This window comes from Myotis brandtii, unplaced genomic scaffold (assembly GCF_000412655.1).
Source record: "Myotis brandtii unplaced genomic scaffold, ASM41265v1 scaffold454, whole genome shotgun sequence".
NCBI classification, from domain to species: Eukaryota; Metazoa; Chordata; class Mammalia; order Chiroptera; family Vespertilionidae; genus Myotis; species Myotis brandtii.
Genome location: NW_005367354.1, coordinates 2,951,461 through 2,968,668, shown reverse-complemented (window position 1 = coordinate 2,968,668; position 17,208 = coordinate 2,951,461). Strand labels below are relative to the sequence as shown.

At 36.2% G+C, this 17,208-nt stretch overlaps 1 protein-coding gene across 3 annotated transcripts in view; it reads left to right on the top strand.

Annotated features, from left to right (window-relative positions):
• The window catches only part of NCOA1 (nuclear receptor coactivator 1), a 129,920-nt gene that overhangs the window by 48,869 nt on the left and 63,843 nt on the right, over window positions 1-17,208 (top strand). For all 3 annotated transcript variants that reach the window (XM_014546674.1, XM_005874913.2, XM_014546673.1), the window contains 3 exons: window positions 6,511-6,616; window positions 10,215-10,381; window positions 13,391-13,488. In XM_014546674.1, coding sequence (XP_014402160.1) covers window positions 6,528-6,616; window positions 10,215-10,381; window positions 13,391-13,488 — 354 coding nt within the window. In that variant the 5' untranslated portion in view covers window positions 6,511-6,527. The remainder of the gene's footprint in view (window positions 1-6,510; window positions 6,617-10,214; window positions 10,382-13,390; window positions 13,489-17,208) is intronic.

Here is a 17,208-nt window from a genome sequence, read left to right as displayed (position 1 = left end):
CCCCCCCGAGTGCACAAATTTTTGTGCACCGGGCCACTAGTATATATATAAAAGGCTAATATGCTAAGTATCCGACCCTCTGACCGGTCACTGTGACATGCACTGACCACCAGGGGGCAGATGGTCAACACAGGAGCTGCCATGACGCTCACTGGCCATTTACAGAGAAATGGCATCACTGACTTGGTGCCCACAAAGCAACACTCGGCTTCCCCCAAGTGGGACGCAGGCCCCGCCACCACCCCAGAGTGACAGCCCACCAAATCACAGCCAACACTGCTGAGATCCCATGGTACAAAAGGCGGTCCACAGCCCAGCCCAGCCTGGAAACGGTTGCTGCGGGTACCGTGTAATGACATCACGTAGCAATGCCCGGCTTCATTTTTCTAGCGACTAGCCTCCTTGGAGTTTTTCACCCCAGGAACACAACTTGCTTTATAGCCAGATGGAAACATTTTACACTTTAACCAGATGTCTGTGAAGCATTTTCCCGTGCCTCATCTCATTTGATCCTCACAGAAGTCCTGGAGTAGGTAGATAGGAGACTCGGTGGAATCCTGTTTTCTTTTCCTTAGCTGGACAATGGAGATTTAGAAAGCTTAGAAACTTGACCCGACTGAAAAGAAGTAAGAAATGGTGGACCTTGAAAATGACTTCAGCCCTAGCTGGTTTGGCTCAGTGGATAGAGCCTTGGCCTGTGGACCAAAGGGGCGATTCCAGTCAAGGGCACATGCCCGAGTTGTGGGCTCGATCCCCAGTAGGGGCGTGCAGGAGGCAGCCAGGCAATGATTCTCTCTCATCATTGATGTTTCTATCTCTCTCTCCCTCTCCCTTCCTCTATGAAATTAATAAAAAATATATTTTTTAAAAATGACTTAAGGTTTTCTCACTGAGCAGAATATAGTCAAACACTGCTGCAGTTAAATATTTCACCCTTTATTCTCCCTAAGTGATCTACAATAATAATCTGCTCCATGTTGACATTTACTGCTGTGTTGCTGACAATTACCTAAAAGAGAAGTTGGGGTACTTCACTGGGCTGGAAAAAGTTTAGCTACATCAGAAAGCAGGTCTAATTAAGCAAGTTTATTCTATATGTATAAAAGGCTAAGTTGACTTGCGTATGCCCGATACATATAAAGCTCTCGCTGGCACCAATCACATGCGTCTGTTTCGTTCTGTCATTGTTGATCGTGAATTTGGTTGATACTTCTATTATAGAGAAAGGGCGAAAAGCGATATTAAAATATTTCTTCTAATTAATTTCCCCTCAGTGTGCACGAATCTGTGTACCGGGCCACTAGTGTATGAATAATTACACAATGTTATTTAAGAGAACTGTAATCATTCAATGAGATTCATAGATTTATAAGAAAATGTTGAAGGTATGTTTCACAAATATGTATGTTGTATGCTGTTTTTCCACAGTAACAAAGTAATACCAGTAGGAGTATTTTACCAAGGCAAATGCATATTTTTTTATCTTTAAAAAGTTATTTTTTAAATAAAATTAATGTGAGGAATTTAAAATGTTAACTTTAAAAAACTGATATGATTTTTTCTTCATCCTGTATATTTAATAGGAAACCAAAAGTAAACTTTTACAGTTTCCAAAATTATTCTCTTTCCATTTAGAAAAAAAATAGTACATAGAAAAAAAGCTTATTTCTTTTTAAAAATATATATATATTTTTATTGATTTCAGAGAGGAAGGGAGAGAGAGAGAGAGAGAGAGAGAAACATCAATGATGAGAGAGACTCATTGATTGGCCACCCCCTGCATGCCCTCTACTGGGGATTGAGCCTGCAACCCAAGCAAGTGCTCTTGACCTGAATCGAACTCGGGACCCTTGAGTTCTCAGGCCGACACTCTCACTGAGCCAAACCAGCTAAGAAAGCTTATTTGTTAATCTGTAGAATAAGTTTTAATAATAAACATAAATTTATTAAGTACATTGTGGTTTTTTTTGTTTTTTTTTATATATTTTATTGATTTTTTTACAGAGAGGAAGGGAGAGGGATAGAGAGTTAGAAACATCGATGAGAGAGAAACATTGATCAGCTGCCTCCTGCACACCTCCTACTGGAAATGTGCCTGCAACCAAGGTACATGCTCTTGACCAGAATCGAACCTGGGACCTTTCAGTCCACAGGCTGATGCTCTATCCACTGAGCCAAACCAGTTAGGGCAAGTACATTGTTTTAAACATTACATACTTTTAGAAGTTAAGTTATCCAACCCTTCATAATGTCTTTATTAGCATAATAAATTTAAAAGACTTTGCACAGGATTTTCTTTTATAGAAAACATTAAGAAAAATTTGATATTTTATAAAATCGATGAAATAAAATGATGCCTTCATTTTTAAGAATTCATTGCTTTAAATCAATTTCTTTGCCTTTGCTTTCTATTTCTGACCATAATGGTTGAGGTATTGGCAGAAGTTTATGGGGGCAGGGGCTAGGGATAGCCACCATCTGAATTTTGGTCCCTTGCTTTGTGGATTCTGAGAGAATTTTTGTTTCCAGATGTTTAAGGAAATCCTTGTTCAGTCATTAGCCCAAAAATATCTGTTTTAACATGAAATTAGGCATGCAAGGAAACCAAAATCATGGAAAAATAGCAATTAATAGAAACTGTCTTTAAGGAAGTCCAGGCATTGTACTGATTAAACAAAGAAGAAAAGTTGGAAGATGTTGGAGTTCATCAAAATTAAAAACTTTTATCAAAAGACACTCTAAAGAAAGTGAAAAGATAAACCACAGAATGAAAGTAAATATTTGCAAATCATATATCTAATAGAGGTTTAGTACCCAAATATAAAAAACTTTTATGACTCAACAATAAAGAGACAAGTAACCCAATTTTTAAAAAAATAGGCAAGAGACTTGAATAGATATTTCTCCACAAAAGATATGCAAGTGACCAATGTCATTAGTGATTAGGGAAGTGTAAAGATATCATTTCACACCCACTAGGATAGCTATAATAAAAATAAAATTGCAAAACTGAAAGTAACTTTTGGTGAGGTGGAGAAATTGGCATGCTTGTACATTGCTGGTGGGAATTTAAGATGGTACAACCATTATGGGAGACAGTTTGGCAGTTTCTCAAAAAGTTAAGAGAGTTATAGTATGGCCTAGTACAGCCGTGGGCAAACTACGGCCCGCCGGCCGGATCCGGCCTGTTTGAAGTGAATAAAACTAAAAAAAAAAAAAAAAGACCGTACCCTTTTATGTAATGATGTTTACTTTGAATTTATATTAGTTCACACAAACACTCCATCCATGCTTTTGTTCCGGCCCTCCGGTCCAGTTTAAGAACCCATTGTGGCCCTCAAGTCAAAAAGTTTGCCCACCCCTGGCTAGTAGTTCCACTCCTAAGTATATATTTAAGAGAATTGAAAACATGTTCACACAAAAAATTTGCATTTAAGTGTTTACAACAGTATTATTGATAAATAGCCCCCAAATGGAAAAACTTAAATGACCATTCACTGATGATTACCTAAACAAAATGTGGTATATCAAACAATGGAAATTTAACCATAAAAAAGGACAATAAAATTGTTGAAGTCCCCATCCTTTCTTAACAAGAGAAAGATTTCAATTGTCATTTAAATGAAAAGAGAAAATTGAAAACTTCTTTCAGAGAACTGCAGGTGTCTGAAACTCTTGTTTGAGAAAAATTTGTCAACCATAGTCTGTGTTACCCATTGCGACACTGGGCCCTTGAGAAACATTTTCTTTTTTTAAAAAATTCATCTGTCAAAGTGACCAATTATTAGAGTTGTTTATTAACTGTTACTTATTTTTCAAATTATATTTTTCTTAGCTGAATCTGGGAGATGAATAACAAATTTCTCATGTGGAAATGTATAAATCAACTGAAATACAAAGCACTGACCTATTTCTTCAGCCTCCCCTATTTGGTTTAGTCTGGTCCATTTGAACCGAGATAGATGTGGTTTCTAGTTCCTAAAACTGCTCTCTGGAGATTGCATGAGATTGGGTATAATTTAGCAAGCCTTTTTAAATCAAGAGGGTACTTTTACTTAGAAACCTTACCTCTTTTTAAAAGGTGATATGCAAATTGGTTTCCTGAAACCAACATTTCTTAATGAACCTTATTTAAGGACCCTAACTGCCAAATATAAAACCATTCCACAAAAAGAACAGCTATAATAGTTTCCACTCATCGGAGGTTTTGCATTCCACTATCTGTTTGTTGTTTTGTAAATAGAAAGCAGTTTATACCAGAATCATCAGCAAATTGTTGGTGACTCTCTCCCACCTTCTTACTATTGGCTATTAATTTTGGTGGCCGGCCTGTCTGGCTGCTCTTGAATTGTTGTCTGATGTCTCCTGAGTCCCAGAATCTTAGATAATTTTAGCAAATATCAATAGCCAGTAGTCTGAAGGTAGTTCAGTATGGAGAATCTCCTTTTAAATCCAGATTTATTTGTTGCTCAAAATTATCCAGTCTATGAGATTATATTATTTATGTTTACAGTTGTAAGCACAACTGTAACAGGTCTTTGTGTCTCCATAGAACTATGAAATATAGTAGGCAGTTTCTGCAAAATAGTAGTTATTTACTTTTTCAAAATTAGAAGAGTTTTTCTCTAATTTCTAGACCAGGAAGGTCAGGGTGTGGTGTTTTTTCCCCCCATTGGAAACAGGGGAACAAGGATTTCAATTGTAGGAAGAATTTATAGAGCATTATGAAAGATTCCAGAAAAGATTTAACCATAAAAAAATCTTAAATATCCTTTAAAAGTTTTAAATGTTGTATTAGTGACATAACTTAATCACTTAAAATTCATCATCCATCTTAGCATCTGTATCTTTTAGGCATTATGTTAGATATTGGATATACAGTAAAAAGATCTAGTAATTGGCTTTGCGTTTGCAATCTAGAAGAGAAGAGAAACAAGAGAATTGTAATTTATAGCACACTATAGTAAGAAATACATGTCCAGGAGTATTTTGAGAGCCAGTAGAATTCCAGATGAGTAAATTCTCAGATGGATATACTAATGCCTTTGAAAGTGGAGAAGATGGACAGGTAAGGAAAGTGGCCTCTGAACATGAAGTAGGAGTTAGCTAACTCTTTTTTTAAAAAAATAATGTTTTTATTGATTTCAGAGAGAGGAAGAGAGAGGGGGAGAGAGAGAGAAACATCAATTGGCTGCCTCCTGCATGCCTCCCATTGAGAATCAAGCCCACAAGCCAGGCATATGCCTTGACCAGGAATCGAACCGTGACCTCCTGGTTCATGGGTTGATGCTCAACCACTTAGCCACACTGGCTGGGCTAACTCTTTTCTTTTAGATTTTAGCAAACTCTGAAGTCTTATCTTCCATTTTATTCCCTGTTCATTATTTTCTTCACTGTTCTATTTCTACTTTTGTTGAAAAGTTTAGAGTTGACGCTTTTTCATTATTATATATTTATTGCATAATTTAATTTTTTGTATTAATAAATTTTAAAATATTTACATTTCATTTCTGTGTGAAAATCAAATTAAGTGGCTTCTTTGCTTTGTGATATTTGGTTAACCTCATTTATATTTCTATGGATCTTTTCTTTTTAATCCTCACCTGAGGGTATTTTTCCCATTGATCTTTAGAGAAAGAGTGGAAAGGAGGTGGTAGGGAGGGAGGGAGGGAGAGAGAGAGGTACATGCCCTTTACTGGGAATTGAACCCATGACCCTTCGGTCCTTGGGCCAACCCTCTATCCACTGAGCCAAACTGGTCAGAGCTTTCTATGGATCTTAATCAGAAAAGAAGGTAGTAGTCTTAATTACAGTAATGTGTTACTTAGCTGGATATTGTTTAATGTTGGGGTTTCAGAATTGATGCTAATAAAACCATGTTGGGTCTTTCAACATTTTTAAAAAAATATGTTTTTATTGATTTCAACCTGGCTTCATGGCTCAGTGGTTGAGCATCAACCTATGAACCAGGAGGTTAGGGTTTGAATCCTGGTCAGGACACATGCCTAGGTTGCAGGCTTAATCCCCAGTGTGGGGCATGCAGGAGGCAATGATTCTCTCTCATCATTGATGTTTCTATTTCTCTCTCCCTCTCCCTTCCTCTCTAAAATTAATAAAACTATTTTTCAAAGTTAAAAATTAAAATAAATATAAAAATAATTTCTCTGACTCTCACTTATACATTGAGTTTTTACAGTTACATATAAGTGTTGAAAAAAATCTCAGTATCTCTTTTATTCTAACAATATTTTTATCCTAATAGATCTCTATGATTTCACAAAGGATTATTAATTCTATTTTACAGATACAGAAAAAAGTTTAGGAACACTAAGTAGCTGGTGATTACTGTGGTTTTGTATAGATGTAGGTGTCTTTGTGTTGGCTGTAATAATCTATGCATTGATTACAATAACTACAATGTTTAGATATTTTCTAACATAAGGGAGCTCCGTCTTCCCCTGTGGTTGGCAAGTTCATTAGGATAGATTTCTTATTGTCCTTTCTTTTTAGGTGTGAAGTTTTTCAACATGAGTGGCCTCGGGGACAGTTCATCCGACCCTGCTAACCCAGACTCACATAAGAGAAAAGGATCTCCTTGTGACACACTGGCATCAAGGTAGGAACACTCTTTTCTTGGTCTGTTTCTGGCAGAGCTGCTTTATCATTTTCATTGCCACTTTAAAGCTTTTGTTTCATCTACTCCAAGTTTACTGGCCTTCTTTGAGTCCTGCATACTTACCAGGTTCTCTTCCTTCCTCAGCTCCCTTATAGTGCTACTCCCTTAGTCCAGCTTGCTCCCTCTAGATTTCCTGTAGTCATCACATAGACATTCTACGATGCCAGCTTAGGCATTACTTCCTCAAAGGAAACCTTCTCTTTCTTCCTTGACTATTACATTAAATGTCTACCATTCATGTATCTCTCTCGCATATTTTTATAGCTTTGATTCATAATTTCAGATTTTACTAGTGTGTGTGATTATTTCATGAATCCCTGGCTTTTCCACTGCAAACTAATATGTCCTTTAACTTGATAATTTCACTTTAACTTTATACCTTTGAAAGAGCTGGGGTTTTTTTCCTTTCAGGAAACCAGTCTTTCCCTACCACTTATCTGAATTTGCTCACCATTTTATCCCTAGTTCCTAACACAGTGTTTGGCTTATATTTAGTAAATCATGAAGAGCATATGTAGACCTCAGGTATGGCCAGCCCTGTGTATAGTCGCCCTGGATAGGAGAGTTCCTCAGTAATTGTTTGTTGGGGTGAGATGTCTTGTGTCTCCTTCCTGTTACCTCTTTTCCATTCTTTAACTATTCTAAGAGAATGAGGATTAAAGTGCTAATCTTAAAATGGTGGGTAGCTGTGCCTTCTGCTTGTTCAACATTTCCAATTCAACTCAACAAGTGTTTATGAAATGCCTGCTTTTCAACTGGCACCATGTGGGTGATGTTATAAGGATATATGTGAAGTGTGACACACATGTTTTCTGTCTTCAAGAAGCTTACCAATCTGGTCATGCCAATCATTCTTAAACTCTTCTGGGCTTCCCCTGGCCCTGAAAAAAATAATCATAATCAGAGTGATGATAACAGATAACATTGATCGAGCTAATAGTGTATGCCAGGAACTCTGCCCAGTATTTTATATATGTCATCGTCTTAATCCTCACAAAAGCCTAGGAGGTAATGTCATTATCCCTGTTTTACAGATAAGAAAACTGAAGCTTAGAGAAATTAAGTGACATGTCCAGGGTTACATAGCTAGTAAATGACAGAGGAAGTTTGAACTTGTACTTTTAAGTAATATATCATGCCTTTTATCATGGCACGAAAGAGCCCTTGTGGTCTGGCCAGGACCTCATCTCTTGCCCTTTTGGGTTCTTACATCTGTAGGTCAGCCATGTTGAACTACTTATAGGTCCTTTGACTTGATATTTTCACTCTCACTTTATACCTTTGAAAGAGCTGAGTTTTTTTTCTTTCAGGAAACCACTCTTTCCCTACCACTAGGTTTAGACATCTCATTCCTAGGTCTAGGAGCCATCTGTATGCCCTTCTCCAGTATTACAGTCTTGTCAACATATTAAGATAATGGCCTGTCTCCTTTTCTGTTTTCTGGCTAATTGGAGGCTAAGTCTAACTTACTCCTGGATATAGTACATGATTATCTGGCACATAATGAGTATAGGAGCATTTGTTGAAAAAACTAGTAAATTGAAGAAAAAAAGATACACGAGAAGTTAACTCATAGTAGCATTAACTAGCATGTATGCAATATAAATGGAAATGAAGTGGGTTAGTGAGAGGAGAAATGTAGGTGGCCCAAAGTAATAAAGAAAGCCTTCTTTTCCATTAAGGTAGAATTTTTTGTCATCTCCACCCCTCCTTCAATTTTGACTTTATTTTAATATATCTACTCTCATTTTCTTTCCTCACTTATTAGTTGCTCCATTTTGTGGTGATTTTCCTAGTATCATTTTCAGGTCATTTTGTAGACACTTCATTATTTCATTACTTTTAGCTTCTTGATTCCTCTGTCACCTCTCTGTCTGCCTACCGTGCCCATTCTATCAACTTTCTTTTTACCCTACAGTAGTTTCAAGCACTTCAGTTTTACACAAAATTTAAAGTAAAAAACGAATTTGGAAACCTCACCAAGTGAATCCAATTTACTTGTGTTGAAATGTAAACCCATAGATTTAAACAGATTAGTTCAGACTATAGACTGAATATACTAATAAGTCTAATATTAATTAGTTTCTCTAATACAAAAAGCAGATGTGCTTCAAAACACTATCAGGTAGCTCAGCTGGAGTTCTCTAAAGCCTGTATATATCAAAATGTAGGTTATTCATTCTTTTCATGCCTACTTGTCAATGCCTTGGTGTGAAACTTATCAAAATCTTGCTGTAAGTACTAACAGTGGAAGTTGTAAGAGTTTTACTAAGTAAAATGGGACTAATTCCTTAATAATGTAAGATTAAAAAGACAAAGACAGAATGGAATATATAGTTTTAAAGTTTGATTTTGTTTTGAGATGTGTACCATTTAGTGGTATTTTGTTTTATGTAAGTAAATACATTTGATGATTTGACTTGGTTCTTTTCAACTTACTAAGTTGTTATGTAAATGCTATCACCTTTATAGTCTTTTTAAAATTAAAATAAATGGCATTTTAATTGTTGCCAATTATGAGCTTTTTAACAACTGCTCTTTCCCTTTTTTCACCTTTTTTTCCTACCATTTTTATATGCAGCCAAATGATTTTGACTGCTGCTTATAAAACAAAGAGCTGCTATGACCAGTCTTTCTCATTCTTTTAAATTGATAATAGAAGAATTCATTTCAAAGTAATACTTTATTTTCTTTATCTTACATAAAGCAAGTTGCCTGATGACTTGGCTAAGTAACCCAGGGGTAAAGACTGGAAAACAAAAATGAGCAATGCAGTCATTCAGCACATTTGAGTGAATGTAAAGTGCTGGCTGTTTCCACTGTTATCTTTTGTTCTCATTATTTTGCTTTAAGATAATTTGAGTTTGACTTTATTAAATTTATAAGACCTTATAAGTAGATGGTATTTTTATTTTTTAATTGAATCTATTTTTAAAACAAAGTTGTATACTAAAGACATTGTTCTCTATACCTTAGTTTCTAATCATTGATTTATTATCCTTTTTATTTTACTTCTTAGATGGGTACTTTTTTCTTTTTGCTGAGGACCAACTATAGTCTATTCAGTATAAGAATCAAGAGTTTATCAGATTTCTTATTATAACTTATTTGAACTCTTTATAGTCTACACCCTGCTTAATTTATAACAAATTTATTTGAAAATTCAGATTTTCTCTCTCAAGGCGTTATTTAGAAGGTAATATAATTACAAATGCAGGTAGTATATATACTGTTTGCTTCCTTTTAATATCTGTATTCCTTGTTATTGAAATAGTCAATGAATATACATTGCTGAGGAAATTCATCTGTGACAGCCGTCATTCTCTTTATGTATTTTAGCTAGAATTGGCTTCTGTTTTGGTATTTTGTAGTATCCGTTTTTTAGATGTGAATTTACCAGTAAATTGTTTTCTGAATCTGGTTTTATATTCTTTATAAAAATAGGAATCTCTCTAAATGTGTAAACATTAAGTACTCAATCAGAGAAGGAAATGTAGTGGTAGAAATGTACACTTACTGAATTTTCTTTGTGTAACAGCACTGAAAAGAGGCGCAGGGAGCAAGAAAATAAATACTTAGAAGAGCTAGCTGAGTTATTGTCTGCAAACATCAGTGACATTGACAGCTTGAGTGTAAAACCAGACAAATGCAAGATTTTGAAGAAGACAGTCGATCAAATACAGCTAATGAAAAGGATGGAACAAGGTAAAAAAGCAACCCGTGGTCCTGGATGATGTTGCTAAGTGGTTAGAGCATCAGCGTGCAACCGAAGGGTCTCAGGTTCGATTCCCGGTCAAGGCAACATGCCTGGGTTGCAGGTTTGATTCTTGGCTGCGTGTGAGAAGCAACTAATTGAAGTGTCTCTCTCACATCGATGTTTCTCTCTGTCTCTCCCTTTCCCTTCCACTCCCTCTAAAAAGCAATGGAAAAAATATCCTTGGATGAGGATTAACAAAAAACAAACAAAACATGGCTTAGTAATTAAAGATACTGACAATATGTGATTTTATTTTTTTATTATTAAGAAGTTGCATTGAACTTCGTAATTTTATTAAAGAAACATTTTTGTTTAGATTCACTTTATTTTAGAATGTAAATCTGAGAGCCTTCTTGTTATAAGAAAGTGTGGCTTATTAGAAACTGGTTGTCTTGGGAGGTTATGGGACCCAGTACCAGGGCGTAGCGCCAGGGGACACAAATAGTGGTGTGAGATCTGAGGCTCTGACAGAGAGTTGAAAGACAATAACTCAATGATGGGAGAATCCTTCCATCTGAATAATGAGCCTCTTTCTGCCTGGATTCTGGGAAAACCCTGATGTATTTTTGTGATTTATATACTATCTATGTTTATTAGGGACCCCCACACCAGAAAATCCCTGGGCTGCCTACCAGAAGCAAAAGCAAAACACGTTGGAGAAACACTCCCACACCTGGCCACATGGGATTCCCAAAGAAAGAGTGCTTCTGAGGGATTTTATTCTAAAAACGGATATAATATATGAGGGAATAACCTATAGTGAGTAAGAGCACACATAACCAACAGAAGGACTAGACCCAAAAGAATTTCAGATTAATAGAAGCGGTGTGAAAAGACTATAAACAAATATGTTTAAAATGATTAAAGTGATATGATTTTAAGATTTTAGAAGTTGGAAAATGGTTAGTAGTGACAACTTATTTAGCAGACAGCAGAAACGGGTATGGGTGAGCCTGTGAAGGGGAGAGCCAACAAGAGGCATATGGCCCCTTCCCTGCTCAGTCGACTCAAAACCCTGACAGCCTGGCTCACGTCCCTAAGTTGAAGGTGGGAGGGTTCCCGTGGGGAAATTGAGCATCCAAAGGAACAGCGCATAAACACTGACAGTTGCGAACGATCCCCACATGAAAAAAACCAGCTCCTTGCCCCCACTCTTCACACAGCTGCCAGTCAGCACTTCAGTTTACCACTCTTTAATCTGAATAAAAATCTAAATACTTGGGGAAAGCCTATAATATAAAAGAGAACAAACAGAAAAAAGTAACTCAGAGAAAGCAGAGACAACACAGAGAGCAGAAGAAAACTTAAAACCAAACAGTCCCTTAGAGACAAAAGGAAAACTATTTTATCCATGAAGCAAGAACAAAATGCTATAAAATGAAACATTCAAAATAAAAATAAATAACCTAATTAAAAATGGGCAGGCAAATAGACATTGATCCAAAGAAGACATATAGATGACCAATAAGCACATGAAAAACATTGCTCAACGTCATAGCCATCAGAGAATGCAATCAAAACCACACTTTACACCCACAAAACAATAATATAGTGTTCATGAAATCATACATATGTAGTTTAAGTATTAACTCATGCTTGGAAATTATTATTGTGACCTCACAATACTGAAGAGGAGGAATGGTGGCAGAGCTTCACTTTGCAGCATTGTGTTAATTTAAAAGGAAAGGCCTGAAGCAAATACTGTTAACATCAGTGAAAAATGAATGGTTACTATGTGAATATATGCCATGTCATTTTCTGTATTTTTTGGAATATTTAAAACATTGCATTTTTTAAAGTAAAAAAACAGATTGCAATACTCAATAATACTATATTTGGCTTTTGGTGAACTAATTCATCTGACAGATTGGAAACTTTTTTTTTTTAATATATTTTATTGATTTTTTACAGAGAGGAAGGGAGAGAGACAGAGAGTTAGAAACATTGATGAGAGAGAAACATTGATCAGCTGCCTCCTGCACATCTCCCACTGGGGATGTGCCCGCAACCAAGGTACATGCCCTTGACCGGAATCGAACCCGGGACCCCCCACTCCGAAGGCCGATGCTCTATCCACTGAGCCAAACCGGTTTCGGCCAGATTGGAAACTTTTATTTAAGTATGATGCTGCTTTAAGATAATGGATGGATTTTTCAACATCATCACACAAAAGAATTTCAAAGCACTCTAGTAGTTAGTTTTACTACCAATCAGATCATCATGACATGAGTGTGAAAGGTTAGTTGTTCGTGCAGACTCCCAAAAGGAAAAATCATATCTTCACTTTCTCTTCAGTGGCAATTGATCAGAAAAGAAAAAAAAATGACAAAAGTAATTATTCTTTTACAATTTATCCATTTCTTAAATTTTTTGGTGTAGACTTTTTAAAAGGCTATAGAATTATACCATTTTTCTCACTGTTGGAACACTGGACTTTGTAGGTCAGAATTCAAGTCCTCCTAGTGCCACTAATTAGTTACTACATTATTTGGAATGCATTACTTAACCTTTGTGACCCTCAATTTTATCTTCTATAAAACAAGTATAATTAAGACTAAACGTGAAAGTGCCTAGGTCAGCGATTTTCTACCAATGTGCCACAAAAATTTTTAAAACATGCAATACCTGTTAGTACTAGTTAGGGGTACTAACCTCTTCCCCCTTAGATTACCAAATAAAAAAATGACAGCAGTCAACACAATAGTAACCATCCAGTGTGAATGTATCAAAATCATACCTATTTTTTTTTTTTGGCAAAAAATGTATTTGGTGTGCTGCAGAATTTTAGTAATTAGTTTATGTGTGCCATGAGATGAAAAAGGTTGAAAATCACTGGCCTAGATAATGAATATATTTTTTATTTGTACCTGAAATTAGGTGAGTCTGTGTCTTCTTAAACTTGTCATTATAGAAATAAGCCCATTTTGGATTTGTGACTTTTTGGTTCTTTATTATAGAGAAATCAACAGCTGATGATGAAGTGCAGAAGTCGGACATCTCATCGAGTAGTCAAGGAGTGATAGAAAAGGAGTCCTTGGGACCTCTTCTTTTGGAGGTAGCTGTTCTCACTGACTCAGAAAGTCAGCAAACGCTTTGTTCTAGCCAGTTTGGGTCTTTTTCTTCTTTTGTCTCTTATAACCAGTTAATAAATTATAAAACAAAGTAAAGTTTTAAAGAACTTGAATACTTATTTGGGAACTATTTTGACAGTTGTTACTGTTTCAGAATTAAATGTTTATAATGATCATAAGACATTTTCATGAAGGCATTCTAAATAGTGAGATGGAAAACTAAAGCCTACTGTATAGCTTTGCCATTTATTTCTGTGGTGGTTAGGACTAGTTGGGAAACTAAAACAGAATTCTTTAGCTAGCTAGTGCTATCTATGTGTCTACTATAGAATTTCGTCTTTGAATAAGGAATGCCTCATTTTTTGCAGTAGGTGTTTTCCTGAAAAGTTTTCTGACTAAAAATTGGTTAATTGTTTATGGAAACAGTCTAAGAGAATGTACTATTTTAACAACCTTCTAACAAGTTTTTTAAAGTAAAGAACTTTTAAATGGAATTACTCTGTAATTGCTGTGTAATTTCACTCCTGTTTTTTTCTATTTAATCTTTACTCCCTCTATTCTCAACACAGATGTTTCGTTTCCAAGTGTTCTCATCACCTTAAATGTTCACTCTCATACATGAATGTTTAAAAATATATGTATGTGTATGTACACACTTATTCCCCACAGTGTATAGTCTTCTATCTCTAGCCCTAATTTTAACATGTATTATATTACATACATAAAGTAGAGATATAGCTAGACATAAAATAGATTATTCTTTCCTTATCCTACCTCAAGGCCCCTTTTTTCTGGTGAAGTGTTTCTAACAAACACGTACGGGTCTCTTTATTTTCTAACTTCTTCATACATATTTTCCTCTTGCCCTATTTCTGTGTCTTTGCATTAACCATAATTCCTTCTACCAACACTGCTGATGTGAGAACATTCTCAAAACTCAATTCTTGCTTTTCTGGTTCCAGAAATATTATGTATTCTCTTTGCTTCACCTTTCATCTCTAAAGAGATGACACCCACATATATGCTTCTTGCTTTAACCTTTTCCCATACTCCATTTCTGTACTTTTAACAGGCTGCTAAACATTTTTGACTCTCGTATTAGCAACTTCTTCTCCCCTCAAAATTTAAATTCCTTATTTCTCCTCCATGTTAGACAGTACTTTATAACATTAGACTATTGGTTGTAATGATTTTTATTGGGGAATGAGCACATACTGTTTAGAACTGTGAAATACAGAAGGCATTGGATACTGGCTAGAAGCTTCTCTCTGAGCCAGCACATGCATACACATGTAAGTGGGAGAGGAGGAAGCTACCACACGTGATGGACTCTGATTTTTTTTTTATTATATTCTTTTCACAAGCCATTAAACACGACTGCAGTTCAGAAACAGTGTTGTAACAAGTATAGTAAAAATTTTAATGGTAGAATCTAAGTGGTGAATATATAGATGTTCACTACAAAATTCTTTCAACTTTGCTATATTTTGAAAATATTTAATATAAGCTGTTAGAGGAAAATAAGTTAAAGAAAGAAAAGTACTTTAGGCTCATTTCCCGCTTCTACCCCTCATCTTCCCCCTGCTTGGTCCCTGTTACTGTCCCGCTACTTGGTTACAGGTAGGCCCTTCCCGGAGACCTGCTCCAGCCTAGCGCTTACTGCTCATCTCTGCTCCTCTGCAGGGTGTTAGTAGATGAGTCTTGTCATATCTTCTAATTTTTCTATGGGAGTTCTACCTGCCTTCTTGGTGCCCTGAGTTTAAAACTAACCTCAGAATCTTCTGTCTCCTTTCATTTCTTTAAATTCTCATTAAATTTATCTTCTTCATATAATGTCATTTGAGATCATGAATAAATATAAGGTATAGAGGGCCTCGAGGTTTCTGGAGTTCCTGTAGGAAAATGTCATCATTTCAATCCTAGTTCCACACGTTCTTCAGAAACCACAGAGATCAACAAGGAGAGCAAATAGATGGTCCACAAGCTGAGTGCAGCACAACTGCAGACAGAATACTGCTACTGCTACTTTAATTTATGTAAACATTTGTTATTGCTGCGTGAGAAAGGTCCACAACACTTTAAACGAACAGGAATGACAGCAAAACATCCACTCAAAACTACAAGAAAACAAAGTAAGGTGTTTTTTTTTAGCTGATGAAATTATTACCCTGAAAACCAATATGAATCAAAGGGAAATTGTAACACAACATTACACACGGTTTAAATGTCATTAGGCAAGCATTTTCAAATGTGAAAACAGAACAACAAATTAGAAATTTCAAAAACTCAGAGATATATTTAGGTTCTTGACTCTAACGAGCAAATAATAATTTTTATTTATGAGCTATAGATACACGAAACAGAGACTGTATAATAGAATTACTAACTTTTACTGACTTCACAGTTGCCTTCATGGACAGCCTTTTCTATTCCTCTTCTCTATTCTCCAACCCCATCCTCGTTGCCTTAAACTTTGTAGAGTCTGATCCAGTGAAGCCAAGAAGAAGTGGTAAAAAGCCACCATGAGATTGTCCATTGCATCATCTAGGCTGCAGTCTAGTGCTGCACTGTTTAGTAAGTTAGCCACTAGCCACACGTGGCTGTTCACAATTAAATAACGAATTCAGAGCTTCAGTCTCAGCAGCCACTAAAGTGCTCAGTGCCTGCATGTGGTCAGTGCATACTGTATTGCAGGTACAGAATACTCCAGTGTTGCAGGAAGTTCTTGTTTTACAATATTGATCTGGAGGGGACTTGCTCATCTAGAAGATCTGCACATCTAAACGTGTCCGAACATCCACCATAATATGAGAAATTCTCACCCCACAACTTGTCTCCCCACCACCGTTTTAAAACATAAAATTTAAAAAGTAACATGGATTAAGAATGAAGGTATTAAAAAAAGAATGAAGTTATTGGAAGTACTTCCCCCACATTTAAAGAGACAGTGGTATTAGAATTTATTATTTAACAAATACCTGTTGGCCCATGGTAAATACTCATCAGTACAGGCATTTTTTTAATTGATTAAGTTATTACGTATGTGTCCTTATCCCCACATTACCCCCCATCCTCCCCACTCATGCCCTCACCCCCCTGTTGTCTATGTCCATTGGTTAGGCCTATATGCATGCATACAGTCCTTTGGTTGATCTCTCCCCCTTACCCCCATCCTCCCCTACCTTCCCTCTGAGGTTTGAAGGTCTGATCAATGTTTCTCTATCTCTGGATCTGTTTTTGTTCATCAGTTTGTGTTGTTTATTATATCCATAAATGAGTGAGATCATGCTATATTTATTTTTCTCTGACTGGCTTATTTCACTTAGCATAATGCTCTCTGGTCCCATCCATGCTGTTGCAAATGGTAAGAACTTCTTTTTTACCGCAGTGTAGTATTCCATTGGTAGATGTACCACAGTTTTTTAATCCACTCATCTACTGATCCCACTTCTAGGACTATATCCCAAGAAACTAGAAATACCAATTAGAAAGGATGTATGCACCCCTATGTTCATAGCAGCCCAATTCACCATAGCTAAGGTTTAGTACAGGCATTTTTTTAAGCCCCTCTTTCCACTGCTCCTTGTTGTCTAAATTCTGTTGCCTCCTATTCAGAGCTCTGTGTTATCTGGCTCTAATGCTTCTTATTTCCCCCTGGACCCCAAGAAAAGTTCTGGTTTTGTCCAAGGGTCTCCCTACATCTT